This window comes from Megalops cyprinoides, chromosome 12 (genome assembly GCF_013368585.1).
Source record: "Megalops cyprinoides isolate fMegCyp1 chromosome 12, fMegCyp1.pri, whole genome shotgun sequence".
Taxonomy (NCBI): domain Eukaryota; kingdom Metazoa; phylum Chordata; class Actinopteri; order Elopiformes; family Megalopidae; genus Megalops; species Megalops cyprinoides.
Genome location: NC_050594.1, coordinates 9,885,245 through 9,902,429, shown reverse-complemented (window position 1 = coordinate 9,902,429; position 17,185 = coordinate 9,885,245). Strand labels below are relative to the sequence as shown.

The 17,185-nt window shown below is 45.4% G+C and overlaps 2 protein-coding genes across 4 annotated transcripts in view; one reads left to right on the top strand and one right to left on the bottom strand.

Moving 5' to 3' along the window:
* The window catches only part of LOC118786535 (kinase D-interacting substrate of 220 kDa B-like), a 52,760-nt gene extending 48,422 nt beyond the window's left edge, over positions 1-4,338 (top strand). For all 3 annotated transcript variants that reach the window (XM_036541635.1, XM_036541634.1, XM_036541633.1), the window contains 2 exons: positions 783-1,019; positions 2,028-4,338. In XM_036541635.1, coding sequence (XP_036397528.1) covers positions 783-1,019; positions 2,028-3,149 — 1,359 coding nt within the window. In that variant the 3' untranslated portion in view covers positions 3,150-4,338. The remainder of the gene's footprint in view (positions 1-782; positions 1,020-2,027) is intronic.
* A 2,969-nt stretch (positions 4,339-7,307) lies between these two features.
* id2a (inhibitor of DNA binding 2a) lies at positions 7,308-9,210 on the bottom strand. Its single transcript, XM_036542164.1, has 3 exons — positions 8,851-9,210; positions 8,493-8,553; positions 7,308-7,855 (listed from the first exon to the last, which is right to left on the bottom strand). The coding sequence occupies exons 1-2, from the start codon at positions 9,196-9,198 to the stop codon at positions 8,497-8,499; spliced, it is 405 nt and encodes a 134-aa protein (XP_036398057.1). The 5' UTR covers positions 9,199-9,210; the 3' UTR covers positions 7,308-7,855; positions 8,493-8,496.
* Positions 9,211-17,185: the final 7,975 nt, after the last annotated feature.

The following is a 17,185-nucleotide window of genomic DNA, read 5'->3' as shown; positions in this document are numbered from 1 at the left end:
AGATAAGCAAGTGCGTCTTCCTGCTCTCTTTTTTTTTTTTCTCGAACCTATGTTTGTTGAGCGAGCAGCCTGCTGGGGAGGGGGGGGGGGGCAGGGGGGGGCAGCTCTGCCGGGTCGGACCCGCATTCACGCTCACACAAGCCGGCGCTGTGCGGCCAAAAAGCGGGCTGGCCATCTGGTCCAAAATGGCCGGCACAGGGGATGAAGGGGGGGCATTGTGGGAGCAGAGGACGGTATCCAGCTGTGGATCTGAATCACTCTGCTTTACGAGAAGCTGGGTTTTTCCTGCCCCACAGCCAAGCCTTTTTAGACAGAGGGCTGTCATCAGCTGACCTGCTCTCTCCACACAGTCTGGCTCTCTAACACTCTCCTGACGTGCAGGCCTTGGCTTTAAATATAGCCGAGAATTACTCCCAAATTATTTCTTCCTGGTTTGATGGTAATTTGATAATTAAGTGCTTGTTTATACCTTTGTGAGTATCAGATAAGCTAAAGCATACTTCCAGTGCGTTTCCTCTGTGTATGTGTGGTATTCACATATTTACTGGAATCTTGGAAGAAGGATGGAAGAAATTGTTTTTATGAACATTCTTCCACTAGACTGGAGCTTTTCCAGGTCGTACAGTAACTTTTTGTCGCAGCCCTTTTCCGTGCGAGAGAACTCACGTTGCACGTTTACCTAACGGGTCGTGGTTTTTATTAAACACGAGCGGAAACCGTGTGCATGGCACACCCCAGTGAGAGCTGTGGCTTAGGCGCGGACTCTCTGACACCCCCTGCAGGTGATGGAGCTCCGGCACGTGGAGAGCCAGGCCCTGCAGGAGGAGCCGCAGGCGGGGAGTGAGCAGGGCGCGGCCGGGCCGGGGCACGGGCACCCGGCACACCGCCCGGCCGCTGCGTCTCATGACGGTGCCACTAACGCCGACGGCTCCCTCACCTACAGCATCAACCTGAGCTTCGAGGAGCTGAGCAATGTGGGCCTGGACGAGGCACAGAGGACCAGCCAGCCCACATGGATGGTGCGTAGACCCCGCTACACTGCCCTGCCAAATGCACTTTCACATTCACACACAGTCACTCAGAGATGCACACACTCATACACACACACAGCCATTCAGAGACACACTCATACACACACACACACACACACACACACAAATACACACAACCATTCAGAGGTGCGCACACACACACACACACACACACATTCACTCACACAGCCACCCAGAGACACACTCGCAAAACCTGCTCATGTACACACAGACACACTCCTGTGTTCGCACACTGACACGTACTTGCTTAGACACACACAGCCTGACAGGATGGTGTGGTGTGAGCTCTCTCTCCCCGTACGAGAGATCAGAAACATCACCACTCCTCAGGGCGCTGGAGAGGTTGAACAAAGCGCCGAGGCGATGAGGGTTTCTCTGCAGGGCGCCCCTCCTCGGGCGACACTAACGGTGTGCTGCGTGTGTGTGGGAATCATGGAGGGAGTGACCTGTGTGTGTGTGTGTGTGTGTGTGAATCTCGGGGAACAATGTGGTGTGTGGGAATCATGGGGAGAGTGACGATGTGTGTGTGTGTGTGTGTGTGTGTGTGTGTGTGTGGTGTGTGTGTGTGTGTGAATTGTGGGGAAAATAACGATGTGGTGTGTGTGGGAGTGTGGAAATCTCCGACAGTAACGATGCAGTGTGTATGTGTGTGAATGTCGGGGACAGTAGCGATGCTGTGTGTATGTGTGTGAATCTCGGGGACAGTAACGATGCGGTGTGTATGTGTGTGAATGTCGGGGACAGTAGCGATGCTGTGTGTATGTGTGTGAATCTCTGGGACAGTAGCGATGCTGTGTGTATGTGTGTGAATCTCGGGGACAGTAACGATGCGGTGTGTATGTGTGTGAATCTCGGGGACAGTAGCGATGCGGTGTGTATGTGTGTGAATCTCGGGGACAGTAGCGATGCGGTGTGTATGTGTGTGAATCTCGGGGACAGTAGCGATGCGGTGTGTTTGCAATCCTGTCCCCGCAGGCCAGCACCCACCGCACCGCCAGCATGTCCAGCCTCAACTCCCAGGAGTCCTCCAACGACATCTGCAAGCTGACGGACAGGCAGCAGGCAGAGTACCGCGACGCCTACCGGGAGTACATCGCGCAGATGGCCCAGCTGGAGGGCTCGGGCAGCGGGGCAGAGCGGCCCGCCCAGCCCCACCGGAGCCAGTTCCTGCAGGGCGGAGCCTCGCACCCGGGCCCCGAGGATAAGGGCAAGGATGAGCAGGATGCCCGCAAACCGTTCGCTAAGAGGGGCAGCAAACCCGCAGACCCCGCCGAGCTCGCTCCGCCGTCCGCGGGCGCGGCCGACGCCTCAACACTCGATCCAATCACAGAGGAGGAGGAGAGGCCTGACCACGCCCTGGGGAAGTCCCTGCTGGGCTGCACGCTGTCGGCAGAGAGGGTGGGGCTGAAGCTGAAGGGGCTTCGCTACCAGAAGCTGCCCAGCGAGGAGGACGAGCTCAGCGCTGAAGACTCCGACAGCGCCCCGCTTCTGGGCGGGACCAAGAGGACGGGGGGAGGCGGGGCTAAATTGGAGAAGCAGCCGCCCGACTTCCCAGCAGGCAAGAAGGACTCGGCTGACTCCGGGGTGCGGTCGGACGAGAGCTCGCCTGACCAGCCCATGCGGGCCGAGGAGGCGGAGCCAGCCCAGGCGGAGCGGGCCAATCTGATTGAGCTGAGCGGCGATGGCCCCGCCCCGATGAGGGCCCTGCCCCGCAGCCTGAGTGGCCTGCAGGATGCCTCCGTTGCCCGCATGTCCATCTGCTCGGAGGCGCCCTCCGAAGGCAGCCTGCCAGCCAGCAGTCCCGAGGACAGCTGGCCCCAGCCCCAGGGCTACAACCTGAACCGCACGGCCAGCAACACCACGCTCAACAACAACACCAACGGCCAGCAGGGCCCGCGCGAGGACACGCCCACCGAGGTCACCCCGCTCATCATCGCCCCTGGCTCCGGTACCGCCCCCTCGTCCCTGACCAACCAGAACCTGCGAGGGATCCAGCTGAAGAGGGGCGGCTTGACCTCCGGGAACGCCTCCGTGACCTCTGACACCGTGACCTCCGACACCATAGCCTATGGAGAGGAGCGGGAGAGCATTCTGTGAGCCGTAAAGAGGCCCCTATCGCAGCGGAGAGGCCATTAGGCACCCGCAGGGCAGCAGAGAGGCTCCTAGAGGCTGTTAGGGAAGCAGAGAGGCCCCAAAGGGCCCTTAGTGCAGCAGAACGCCCACAGAGGCCCTGCAGTAGATGTTTGATGTCTTTATGGTACATGTTTAAAAAAGTAAAGAAATACAGTGCTTGCACAAACAGGAGAAGAGGTTACAGATCAAAATCTAGTGTGTTAAAATGTGGTGCATAGCTTTAAGCTCAGGTTGAAAACAATCTTGTGCTCATGAGGATAAGAACGTAAAAATGATCACATATTCAGTGCAAATGAATTTGCCAAGCTTTTTTGTGATACTTTCAAAGCACTCTTTAAAAATTTTACAATCTAGACAAAAATCACAAGTGTGGAAAACACACAACTTCAGGGTTATAATTGGTTGTGTAATTCAAAGAAGTGCAAGCTCAGGCTGTCAGTTCTCTTACAGTGCTTGTGAAATGGAACAGAAAACCGTGGAGTGTCTAGTAATGTTTCGTGAAGTTGCAAATGTGAACTGGAGCACAGACAGATCTTTCGTGTCGTCCGCACGGCTGGTGTACGGTGCGGCATTTGTGGTTTGTGTTTGGTTAATGAAAATGGCCGCTGACTCGATTGGCAGGAGATTTTGCTGAAAGGCCGAGCAATGTGTTACACGCGGCTCGTCTAATCTGAAGGGCTTCATCCAGTCCCGCTGCCATCCGAGAGGAAACCGCTGAGTCTGGGCCGTGCTGGCAACGCCAGCCGTGCTGGAAGTAGCTTTGCTGTGAGTTCGTGTTGTATTTGTGATAGAAAAGCCTTTGTTCCCATGCCGAACACCGGTGAAATAGAAACCCCAGCTGTCCTGTTTTTTGTGCTCCCTTCATGGGAACCATATCTGCCTCTCAGAATTGCACACTGGTTTTAGGTCAACACAAACTGAGTGTCTATCAGGCTCGAGGCAAAAGTGGCCCACAAGTGCTGATCTAGGACCTGATTCTCCAACCACAATTCTAACCTTAACCATAATCGTCTTAACGGCAAAACTGGTCATAGATAAGCACTAACGGGCATCTTTTGCTTTGAGTTTTTCATGCATGCCCGGTGCTGTGTATGTGTTTGTGGTGGAAATGTGATGTTTTGGTGGTCTTTTTTCTGGGATGACAATATAGAAAGTAAACTGAACATTTTCGTCATTAAAACTGTTGTCATGTCATTTTTCTCTCTGTCGCAGGACAGATCCATTCGCCCTCCACTGCCTTGGACTGCATCTCATTCTTTGTAAGGATATAGTCAATAATTGGTCAAATATTTCATCAGAAACCATATTTCTGATTGTGCTCTTAGTTGCTGGTCTATGGCATTCTGTAATCTGTGGCACAGGATAGAAAAACTGCATTTCGCTTTTTATACGTAACATGTGAAGTAGTTTAAAAAGAGCTGTGTGCGTCCTTATCTGGATGTTTAAGTCGGTGAACATTTGTGCTTGCAGAATAAGGAAGACTTTTAATTGCATAAAGACAGTGCGGTTTCAAGCCTACTCTTGGGAAGGATTAATACTTAATATCAACAACAAAAACAGAGTCTTACTCCTAAATCCACCTTCTGCAGTTTGATCCTATCAAATATTTAACTTGGCATAGCGTTTAACATGCAGATCGGGCCTCTGCACTCCATAAGATGGATATGATTCTGCCCTGGAGGATTCTGGGGTGAAGTTGTGTGTTAAAACTACTATAGTAGACTTCCTAATTCACTCACTTGAAGGTCACTCCTAATTACTTGCAGTGACTTAAAAAGCTCGATATTTTTCAGACCCTTTGTCTTCAGATTCTGCTCTGAATTAGCATGAATTATTTTAGAGTGACCTAATCAATGAGTCACACATTAAGTGCCTCATATGAATACCCCATTGTTAGCACAGAAGCTCAAATATTTTTAAGCAGATACACTCTGGCGTTGTGTGATACAAAGCAGTCTGCTGTTGTCTCATTTATTTTCATTTAAATGAACAGAACAAGAGATGCCTAAGAGTTCCAGTTTTCTGGGCCTGTTTGTCTTGCTGTTTGCTGTCAGTATTCTTTTAAATATTTGGCCAGGAACGCATTCGAGAACCCATGCAGCAAACAGCCATAGAAACTGATACGGATTTTCTCATACGCATTTCAGCGAAGGGATCCACCGGTCGGGGTTTAGTTTCATTATGTCATGCTGTTGCTGAACACTCGACATCCAGTCTATGTACAGATTCAGCGACATACTTTCAACCATCCACTTACAGATCCTGTGATTTTAATATTCGTTGAAAATCTGAAAGTTCTATCGCACGCAGCTCCTTAAAGTACTGAGGCAATAATGAATACATTGGGTGGATTCATGCTAAAGTGACAATGCTTTCCTATGCTTTCGCCAAAAAAGTGATATTTTGCGGTAATTCCCTTGGGGGACTTGCGTGCTTGACAATCGGTAGGTGGCGCACTCTTATTACAAACTAATTACAATTGACTAAGAGGCAATCGGACATCCATGCAACCGCTCTAAATAATGTGAATACGAAGGTGTGATCCCGATGATAACAGGTATTGCATATTCTCACAGTAACTACTACTGTCATGGTTTATTCTTATAAAAAATAAAAATAAAAAACATTTCACAAACACCAAGCATATTCTAGAATATACAAGGTAAATGAAGGTTTACATATATGAACTTGCATATATAGTTTTACAAATTTATGTGAAAGTGCACCAAGAAGTGACGGCTTACACTATTTGTTACCGTAGGCTACAGTTTAAAAAGAGATTAGGCCCAATTAAAATGGTGTCCGTGAGAATGCAATAAACGTCTTTAAAAAATAATGTGCGGTGTTGATAGTATTGTATTTTTGATGTTGAATGTAAATAACAAAATTGCATTGAAATCTAATAGTATCATAGAATAAAGTTTATCCTCATAAATATTCAAATAAATTAATACGGGGACGCACATTCATCACGAACATTGTATTAACTGTTGATGGGGGGCGCTCTTTGTCTGTGCAAATCGGACTTTCATAGCGCCGAAAGTATTATTGCTAGTATAATCCTGAAACATGCGTTGAAATATTAAGCTAAATAAATACTGCCGTATATAAATGTTGCATGCATATATCTATACCGTGGCTCAATATGCAATCACCGCGAAGGGATTGCCTATGAAATGGTATAGTGACATCTGAACAAAATAAACGACAGAGCCGTTTTCCATTCCTGCTTGTTTCTCACGAGCCATTTCTCTCTCTGAAAATCAGCCTCTCTCATCTAGAGCCTCGAAATCTGAGTTAGTGCGCCAGGCTGAATCGCCAGGGTGACTTTCAGTGCCACTACACTACCGGGGGTCTTCTGGCGATCTGCGAAGTCGGGGGCAGAGGGGTCCAGGTATCGCAGACAGACTGGCGCCAGAAAGACACCTGTGTGACCCGGGTTAAAGTTACCTCACAGGTGAGACGCTTGCTTCACGGTCGAAGTGTACATTGTAACTGAGGGGGTTATCATCGCCTCCTTCACTCGGCGGTTTTGGAATCACAGCCTTTAAACAGCTGGCCATCATAAGATACATTTAAGGAACACCGATGTAGACTTAATTTAGAGTAAACAATCCTCTCAATTCTGAATTGATGCTCCGCGAATCAAAGCTAAATGTTATGCGAACATTAGAGATTAGTGACCAGCGACTAAAGAATGGGAGCATACCATCGCTTTGCGGCTGCAGAAGTATGTCCCCTGGGAAATACCTACACACGGTCCTGTCAAGAAGAGGAGGTGCTTGTGTTTTCATGGTTAACCTGCATTAATTAACCTCCATCACTTTGTTTACATTATCAGGTAATTGGGAATACGCCACAACCATAGGGGACCGATATACATTCATCGCCTTGTTACAAGGTTAACTGGCAAGAGGTTTAGATAATGTGTGTCAGGCATAAGCTAGCAATCAGCGTACGGCCATTTTCTGTCACGGCACTGTGCGAAAACATCTCACGTTTTCATATCGAAATTAGTTGGTTACCGAAACTCAATGTTGTTATTTACAAATGTTATTTTCACAGAGACATGTTCAAATAAAGCATTTGATTTATTTTTGTATAAAAGGTACAATTTACATTATTACTTTTATAAAAAGTTTCAGCATAATTAAGTACAGCATTACATTTTCTGCAGAAATGTGCAATTTCTGCAACTATACAAGAGGACACTCCGATTAGAGTTCACGTGGTTTAAATCGTTCATTTCATTTTTTTGTTGTTTTTTTTGTTTTGTTTTTCTTTTTACAACGTCCAGTCCTTCACGTGCCAAAAAAGTAACAATTCTGACAAGACAGACTAAACTTTATACAGTAACTAACCAGTCGCTCTATTCACGCTCCACCTTCGCAAAAAAGCAAAGACTTCTTATGGAGAGGGGATATTCTTCTTTCACTTTTCTCCCACTGTCGGGAATATAGCGAGCCTTCCGTTTGAAGAAAGGACAAAACAAGTCTATAGATAAATAACTATTAATGTCCGTATGATAAAACACATCACATAGATTGTCCTTTTTTTAATTAGCAACGTCTCTTTTGATTCCATTAAAGAAGAAATCCAGACCGAGAACAAAACAGAGGGGGGAAAAAGTCAGTTCCCAGGTCCCGTGTTTCTGTGTTATAACCAAACACCTGCAAGAGATTGAGAAAGAGAGGCGTGTTTAGAAAATGCAAACGAGACCCGGACAGACTGGCGCCAGTGAGGAAGCCGCAGTTCTAACATTTAACCAAACACTCAAATACTGGGCAAACCCGGAGCTCCAGATGTACACACACGCTCAGCTGAAGAGCACATCCTAGCGAATAACTCCTCACTGAAATCTGGGGAGGATCGAGTTCAGGGCAGTTCTGTTGGCGCCTGCCTGCTTCCTCCTGCTCCAATTATGTACAGACATCTAGTAATCAAAGCAACCATAATTCCCAGCATTTAGAACTGTGTAGCATTTTAATTGCAACACCGTGTTTACGAGCCAAGCGTTTTTCTTCCCATACTTGATATTAACAGCGCGAAATCAATTTAATCACAGTGCCGACAAGCCAAGAACAGTTTGATTTATGGCAATGCAGCGTCTATGCATTTCTCCCGCGAATATCTAGTTTTTAGGCTATTTCATCGCTGTTGGGCAACGAAACAGAACTACGTTTAGGCTCATTTTTTTTACAGATACCCGAACCGCAGTCGTTCAAAAAGGATTATGCTAGCGAGGCGAAATGTTACGTTCAAACAGCCATATGGCACAGTCTACACTGTAATACGGGAAATGCTTACCGCTTTAACGACAGAGGGGCTTGCTGTCATCTGTGGTCAATTCTGTGGAGAACTCAGCAGACTGCAATGAAATACACGCATCGTTAAATTTCAACATCCACACTAACTGTAGTCGCGTGATCAAAAATACGATAAAACCCGCACAGGGTGCGTTAGCACAGTGCAACAAGACTGCCAGTCTATTCGACGACCAGCGCAACATAATCAGGCACTAACTGAATATGTAAATACACCTCGCTAGTAGCCTACCATCTGGAGATCAGTTAGCTGCTTATGTTTCGATTTAAAATATACAAGTCCCTATATTAGAGAACTGAATACGTCGACTATTCAGACACATCCTTGCGAAATTAGCTACCTGTAAAGACAGGATGCTGATGTCTGTGTTGAGGGTTGTCAAGGGAGTTCTGGATGTCGCTTGCTGTCGCTGGTGGTGGAAGCTGGTTATAGCGGAATTGGAGTCAAGAGCGATCTGCAGGTCCAGGATGTAGTCGATAACGTGCTGGAGGATTTCCATTTTGCTAACGTTCTTGTTCTGTGGGATGCTCGGCACGAGCTCCTTCAGCTTGGAGTAGCAGTCGTTCATGTTGTAGAGCAGGCTCAAAGGATCATCCACGGGCGTCTTGCTCCGAGAGATTCCAAGACTGTGTTCCGACAAGCTCGCACTGCTTTTCCTGAAGGACCTCACAGGGCTTATTGCTTTCATGGTGACAGTTGGAACGAATCAGTCGGTGTTTCGAGTTTGAAACTGCGATTCCGGTCTCTGTCTCCGGTTTGCTGGATCTGCTGTTATTTAAGTTCACGGACTGAATTTGCAAGCTGTCATTGCTGCTTATATAGCCACAGAGTGGGGGGTTTGCCACGCTGGGGTTTACTTGATGTTGATTGGTTAAAAAGGCTACGTCAATCACCGTTCTCACCCCATAGCGTAGGTTAGCCCGTCTCTCTCTTAAAGCCCTCCCACATCTTCCGCGTTCTTAACCAGTGAAAGCTCGTGCTGGAGGTGGTGCAGAGAAAGCATTTCTGCCTCGGTGGGTAATTTGGAAAATTGATCTTTATACCCGTTTCTGATAAAGACAGCAAATGATTTGCATTAGATTGTCAAGCCAGTACATATCTTTGGAGACAGTATGCACGTTGACTTACATTAAACGAAAACACACGGCGTGCATTTCCAGATTAACCTAATTAACTCCGTTGTCAATATAGGCCCATAAAATCGTAAAACATTAAATGAAGATTGAATTACTTATGTTAATAACCTATTGACCAAAAAGCCGTGGTCATCTACTTAGTATACAGCGTAAAGTAAATTTTCAGAAAGTGAATCTTTGCTGAGCAATGGAAGTAGCCTACATTGTGAACATTGGCCAATGCATTCATGTACTCCATCATCCAGTTAATCCAGTTTACTCGGTGAGAAGTGATTAAAATATTACAGCACTATATATATGCAATATCAAAAATCGATGGAAGGATGTTGCTAGTGGAAACATAACCTGGGTCTCCTTCAGACATCCTTCAGTACTTTCTCGGAGAATATCCTTTTAGTAGACACCTGCATAGGTGAACATACCTTCCACAGTTTACAGCATAAACACCCATTCCTTCAAAGTCTGTTCGCTGGCATCCACTGAAAACAGATGCCGCATGCCCATGGTATTACACGAACCGCTCACTTGCTTCTATATTCAGTGTATCATAAATATGACATCTTTCCTCACAGGACTGTTAAACTGCCATATTTTACATATTCTGCATTTAGTATGGCGGTATTTATCATAGCATCATATGACGGATTGACACATTTTCAGATGTGGTTTGTCTTTGTCAGTATGTATGTTCATGCGGCGCTGTTACATAAATTTTGGATCTCTACGTTGTGTTCTCTGGATATGAAAGTCGGTTATATGTTGGTGACATATGACAACAGAAATATCCACTGAAATATGCTTTACTAATTTAACTTGCTGTTATCTGTTTAGATTGACAGGGGAGACAAGTCTCCTTCAAATGATTAAGTCATAAACAACTGCTTGAGCCACTGACATGCCCCAATCATGTATTGTGTTGAGGGGGAATATTTTATATCTGTAGGATTCATGGGTAAAAACGAAGATAAATGAGCTGAGAACAATATCTGAAGCATATCAGAGGGTCGGGGGTGGGGGGTCATGGTGCTGTTTCATCATTATTGATGGATGGTGTTCACGTGGAGCAGTTCTCCTCATAAAGGACGTTCAAGGGGAGCAAATCTAAAGGTAGTAATTGCGTTATAAGCAGAATAAAAGAGACCATTTATCGGTGCAAACATGTAGCATTTTCTTGTATCAATTACACGCTGCATTCCTCTGCTGGTGCCGCGGATTAGAGCGCCTCAGCGCGAGACGTAATGCGGCAGAAGCTAATTGCCCCAGGGCTGCGGAGGGCTGCAGCGGGTGTCAGGCGCCGCTGGATGTTCATTTTGCTTTGTGTCTTCAACCGAGCTCGCAGTACAACCGAATGTGTTTTTTTTACATTTACAAACACACGAGACTACACAATAATCACCACCAGACAGAAAAGTAAAACGCCAGAGGAGGAGCTCGACACAAAAACGGAAACAAACAGTAGATTAAAAATAAACAGTCGTCTGTAAATTAAAATCGGTGATTTGGTTACCGATTAAACTAAGGTCTTTTGCTCTACAAAAACATTATTAGTTTGGTATTTTAAAGAAACCACGGTAAATAATGATGTTTAGCCCAAAGTCTCCCTCATTATGCATGTTCAGATAGCCTCGATTTTAAGCGTTTTAATCATCCAAGAAGAAATCATCGGTTTGCTTTGGAATGTCTGTGGCTTTCCACATGCCATCACAGGCCATTTTAATCGTTTAACACGAAGCGATTCTCCTGTTCTCCTTCTCCACACTTTTACGTCCAGTTCAGAACAAAACTGCCTAACCGAGTATTCTGAATCCAGAGTATATTAGAAAACACCGCCATATCTATTTTAAACGGTTGCGTTTTCCCTCGTGCATTCGTCTAATGAAACGAAGGAAAACAAAACAAACAAACAAAAAATCAGCTTGGAAGCGCCGAGACTACTTTGCCTTTTTAACGACCCTTATGCATTTGTAATGTAATGCGATTAGATCTGGGATTCTCGAAGTCCTGTCCACATCTGGTGCAATTGGATTTTTCCATTTTCTTTCCCGTTCTTTTTGTTCTCACAGCTGTGTACATTTCGCATGACACCCTGACTGATCCCCGACAGGTGATGAATTGGCACCGAGCAAAGCAGCAGTACCGAGCAGCGCCGCGAGCTCAGGCTCTCGCAGACTCTCTGGCGCCAGCCTCGTGACGTCACCCATTCACAGCAGCCCTAGAGCCAGTCCTCACGGCGCCGCTCAGGCGGCTGCCATGGCGACGGGGGCTGTCAGTCAGCGCGAGCTCTCAGCTGATCAATGGGACCGAATGCGCAGAGTTCGAAGTTTAACTCGTCACCTCGGTCCCGCGCTGCCCCGGGGCCCGCACACCTGCATCGATTTGCATTTCTTAAGTTACATTTTATTTGGAAAAGGGTCATTCTTTTGCAGGGTTGTGCAATGAGAGACACCGGCTTACATATAATGAAATTCAGCTGCCCGTTTTGAAAAAAAAAGTTACGTTGCTGAAGACAAGACCTCAGACATATTTTCAACATCTGTCCGTAACAACCGTGTCACTTTAATTGAAGCTGTGCCTTACCACAATTAAATAACATACTTTCAATCAATTTGTTTCTCAAGGCAAAAAAAAAATAATCTCTACAAAAGAGGTGAGTTTACACCTCCGCGCGTGAAATATGTTGACATACTAACCCCATAGCCTTTATCATTTTCACAATGTAGACCTACGTACAAATAAGACTATCACAATTGCTTTTAATCCATCCGGTTTAACAAAAACTCAGGTCGTTGTGAATTTGGTCAGAACTATTTGTTTCGTTTGCTTTGGATCAGATTTAGCCTTTTTCCTCAGAGACCGAGAAGTGGATGGGGGGCGGGGTTGTAACTTAATGTCCAATAACCTCTGCTAACTATCGGAGTCTTTCAACTTTCGATCGTCATTAAATAGTTGCCATCACTCCCAAAGGAGCCGATCTGGAACGACATTCAGCATCCACAAAGGATCTCCCTGTTGCCTTTTTTCCGGTCGCAAAACTATTAGCCCGAGTTCAGGAGATAAGACCTCGAAAACAGTAAAGGGCTGCCAGTAAATTGATGTGCTCTCCGCAGGCCGCGGCGTCAGGGTGTCTGCGCCGCCTACTTTAACTGTTGATCCAGCCCGCTGCAGCTGCGCTGCCCACACAATCAGTCCCGTAGAACAATAATGGTGAGGGCTGACTCTTCCCTTCAAAGTGCTGGCTTTTTTTAAACACTGATCTAACATTGAGCCCCGCGACGCTGTTCACAATCCGCGCACTGTTTGTCCGGTACCATCTGTGGGAAATTATCCCTGCCGAGGTCGAAAATTCAGCCAAACAAGTTTCATTCCATGAGAGAGCAGTTAACCATTTAAACTATTGCAATACTCATCGGAAGAACTCGTAATTCAGTGAAGGAAAGCGTACATTAACAGTACCAAACAAAAACAAGTAAGTTTAAAGCTCAGAAATCGTTCCATAAAATAAACTGCTCGGTGACCCCCCCCCCCCCCCCCCACCTCCCCTCCAAATTCACGTCCATTACAAATTGAAAAGAAAAAAGTTTTCTTCTTTTGTCCAGCTCAAAAAGTGGGGGAAAAAGGAACCGCGGTTTATTTCGGTTGTTTAAACGCCCTATACAAATCTGTCTCCTCACTGATAACGAACTTTTAAGTCCACGCAGGAAGGAATCGGACAACATTGGAAGAACAGGTGAACGCCGCTCGATTCGCTGCGCTGGCTGTGATGCGCGTCCAGTCCACGCGGTAAATCGCGCTCCTTGCGCTTCCAGCAGAGTCCGGCGGAGCGAGAGGTTACCACGCGCCTGTCGCGTGCTGCAGTGTACACATAAAACAGTGGCGCGCGACTCTTGTAGCAGCATCGACACTAGGGGCGTGGCCTTTTATGTTTAGCTATTGTTCAAACCGACAAAACTAAAATACCACGTTTCCGCCCATTATTGATTTGAGAAACAAAGAGGCAGGCTCTGAAGAATTCAACCAGGCGAGCTTATCGTGTTACTTTCCCGAAGTATTTCAAAACTATGTCAGAGCTAATGTAGTGCATTTCTCTGAGTTAATGAGTTTCACAGTGAGTTTCACGTTGGGTAACGTTATTTTACAAACAACAGACAGTGGAGATAGATACTTTAAGAGATAAATCATTACAGCCTTTATCATGTCAAATCTAAAAGCTGTTGCAAATCTTACTGAAAAGTAATGAATGTACAAATGTATATAAATTATCTGATGGTTATTATGTAGATAGTCTACACTAAAGAGGCATGCATACCCACTTGCGAGTAAACTCAGAATAGAGTTTTTCTCTGTGTTATACCTGTAGATTAAACCACCTTAAATGAGGACACATTACAAAGTCCTTAAATAGTGAAGAAAGAGATGAGAAAAGCCAGTAGAAGCCATCAGAAAGCCAGTAGCTTCTGATGAATGCTTATCTTGAGAACTGTTGAAAAACTCATCTGTAAGAACTGCAGAGTGACTGAAAGCCTCACCTCAAATATGTCCCAGGTAAGAGTGATAACTAAGTCAGTTGTTACAAAAGAACAACTCAAGTTCCATGACACAGTAACATTTTGTGGAACAATGGAATTCCCTGGTATAAAAAAGTTTTCCTCATTTCTCAATAGAAATGACCACAGTAAAAGTCCGTGTCACATTAGAATTCTGTAGAATCCTCTTTTACAGCAACACTTTGTGGCACATCGTCGGTAGAATTCAGTATCAAAGTAGAATGACAGAATGCTGAGTACAGTTCCATTTTACAGTATACAGGGCAGGGAAGGAAAGACACATGGGGGAATTATAGCCAGTATGCTAACTTGCAGCTGCTGTGCTGGCCAGCACAGAGCTACTCTTGGCTCCCTAAGGCAGCCTGTCCTCCTGACAGCTCCTGGTCTCACGTCCACTGTTGTGCAGTAGCAAGCAGCCATGTCCTCTGAGGAAGGGGGGCATTTCTGCTTGATTTCTTGGCTGCAGTCTTAGAAATCCCTCATTGTCCCTCATTCCCCCACTGACTGTTCCCTGTATGGTTCCCCCAAAGTAATGACAATACTTGTGTTTTGGCAGTAGATGGTAAAAAGGCAGTAATGGCAGTGCAGCGTAGTAGTAAGAAGCAGGACTCGTAACCAAAAGTTTGCTGGTTTGCATCCTCACTGGGGGACTGCTGTCTTACCCTTGGGCAAGGTACTTAACCCAGAACTGCCTCAGTAAATATCCAGCTGTATGACTGGGTAACATAAAAAAATTGTAACTTACGTAAGTCACTCTGGAGAAGAGCGTTTGCTAAATGCCAATAATGTAATGTAATAACCGGATCCTCTAAAGAAGTCTTATCCCCCATTTCACACTTGCAGATGTGACAGCAGGTTATGAACCAGCAGATACGCATAGGTGTTTAAGCAGAAGTAAGTAGGACCTGGTCTTCCTGAGCTCTGCTGACATCTTTTGGGTTAGCTGGAGTGGGTTGCCTGTTCTTTCTCCTACTGTTGTCCAGAAAGATATAATGGTACCAGCAAATGATTACTTCATTCATTGGCTCCCTCGGAATTTGATTACTTTCTTATGTTGGAGCAATGTGTTAAATAATGTTAGGTACCCTATATAGCTGGCCGTTTGTTGCAAGTCATACCTTCCTTGCCACCTAGCAATTTGTTAAAGCAGGAGCAAATGAACAAATGCAGAAACGGCAAAGTGAGGGAAAGTTTATTTCGCTTTCAATATTTGCTTTGTTTTTCTTAGGGGGTTCAGTTTTCAGGTTTCACCCTTAAGATTTCATGCTTCCCAACACAGCTTAAAGGTCAAGCCCAGGGAACAAAGAGTGACGAAAAAAGCTCAAGTCACTGGGAGTTTTAGCACTATCGCTTTGCATGTTGCTACATTTTTTTTTTTATCCTCAAGAATGAAGTGATGAATGCTTCATTCCCTTGTAATTAAGAACAGTGTGCAGCAGAAAAGCAAGGCAGTATTTCAGATAGGTGACTGTGCATTCCTCCCTGTCATCTCACAGCAGATAAAGTAAGATAGTGGCTTTAGCCTCTGAATAGTATCCTGTGCTTGTTTTTGCATCCTGAGGAAGGACAGTTGACTGAAAAATTGTCATTTTTAATGTTTGAATAAATAAAAGAATTGACTGAAATTGGTGTTGTACCATTCTTCTCAACTTTGACATTATTGAGAGTCTGGGAAATAGCCCTTTTGGACAGCACCTACTAAATTTGAATAAGAGTCCCAGAAGGACCCCCTTAAACCTCAATGTGTATTTCCTCCTGCAATTCCAAATGAAAAGTAATCCGATCTGTGGTTTTTGACTATTACCACAATTGATAAAAAATGAAATATGTTATATCTATCTTGGAGAGGTCAATGAATAGTCATGGAAGAAATATAAATGAATTTGAGTGGATACAATGTGAAAACATACCACATCTGAGGCACACAGCTTGGTTCATCACATCCTGTACTTCACTTTTAGGACTGCTTCTGCAGAACTGCAGGGATTTTGCTGTGAAAAACAGCCCTCAAATAGAGATCGTGGTTTCAGGCTTCAGTCCATGCTGTGTCATTGAGTGCACTGTGAAATTCTGATGAATTCTGTCATAGGAAGAACTGAGAATGTGCATCGGTTATACTATGTCATCAGCCTGAGACTTCCTGGTTTTCCAGGGTAAAATTCCGCTATGCGTTGAATCATATATCTCCCTTCAACTCTCTCAATGATGTATAACCACCTGATTCTGTTTTTTTGTGCATTTTTACATGTTACCTTGTGGGTTTTTCTTATGGTCTTTTACTTCTTAGTCCATTGTTTACCTGTGTAACTACACATGGCAGAAAGGAAAGACAAAGTTAATGTCTCAAAGCCTTCTCTTTCCATAGTAGAGAACAGGCTGCTATATGAAGTGGAAAAATCCAGCCGATTCATGGCTTTACCCGGCTTCGCCTCTTCCCTCTCGTGCCTCGCCTTGTTATTGCTAGAGAGGTAATTTATATGTCTCATTGTTTGAAATCACAAATGCGGTGCTGATGCTAAACACCTCACTCCTGTCATAACATCGCCCGTCCCGGGTTCATCTGGGAAACAGCTCCTCTCTCGTGTGACCGCGGAGGGAGTTCTCCTGCCAGAGTGGAGCCACACATCTTCAGGGACTGTAAACTTTGTGTACGCGTGAAAGCCCAGTCCAAAAGTGGAAGGGTAGCACTGTAGTGTTGCTATGCTGTGGTCACTTTGAGCATGGAGGGTTTTTTTTTTTTTAAGTTCGACTCTCAAATAACATTACATTACTTTATTGGCATTTAGCCGATGCTCTTATCCAGAGCAACTTACATAGGTTACCATTTTTTCCATGCTGCCCATTCATACAGCTGGATATTTACGGAGGCGATTCTGGGTTAAGTACCCTGCCCATGGGTACAACAGCAGTGCCCAAGTGGGGAATCTTACCAGCAACCTTTTGATTTCAAGTCTTGCTTCCTACCACTATGCTAGACTGCCGCCCACCTTGCTAC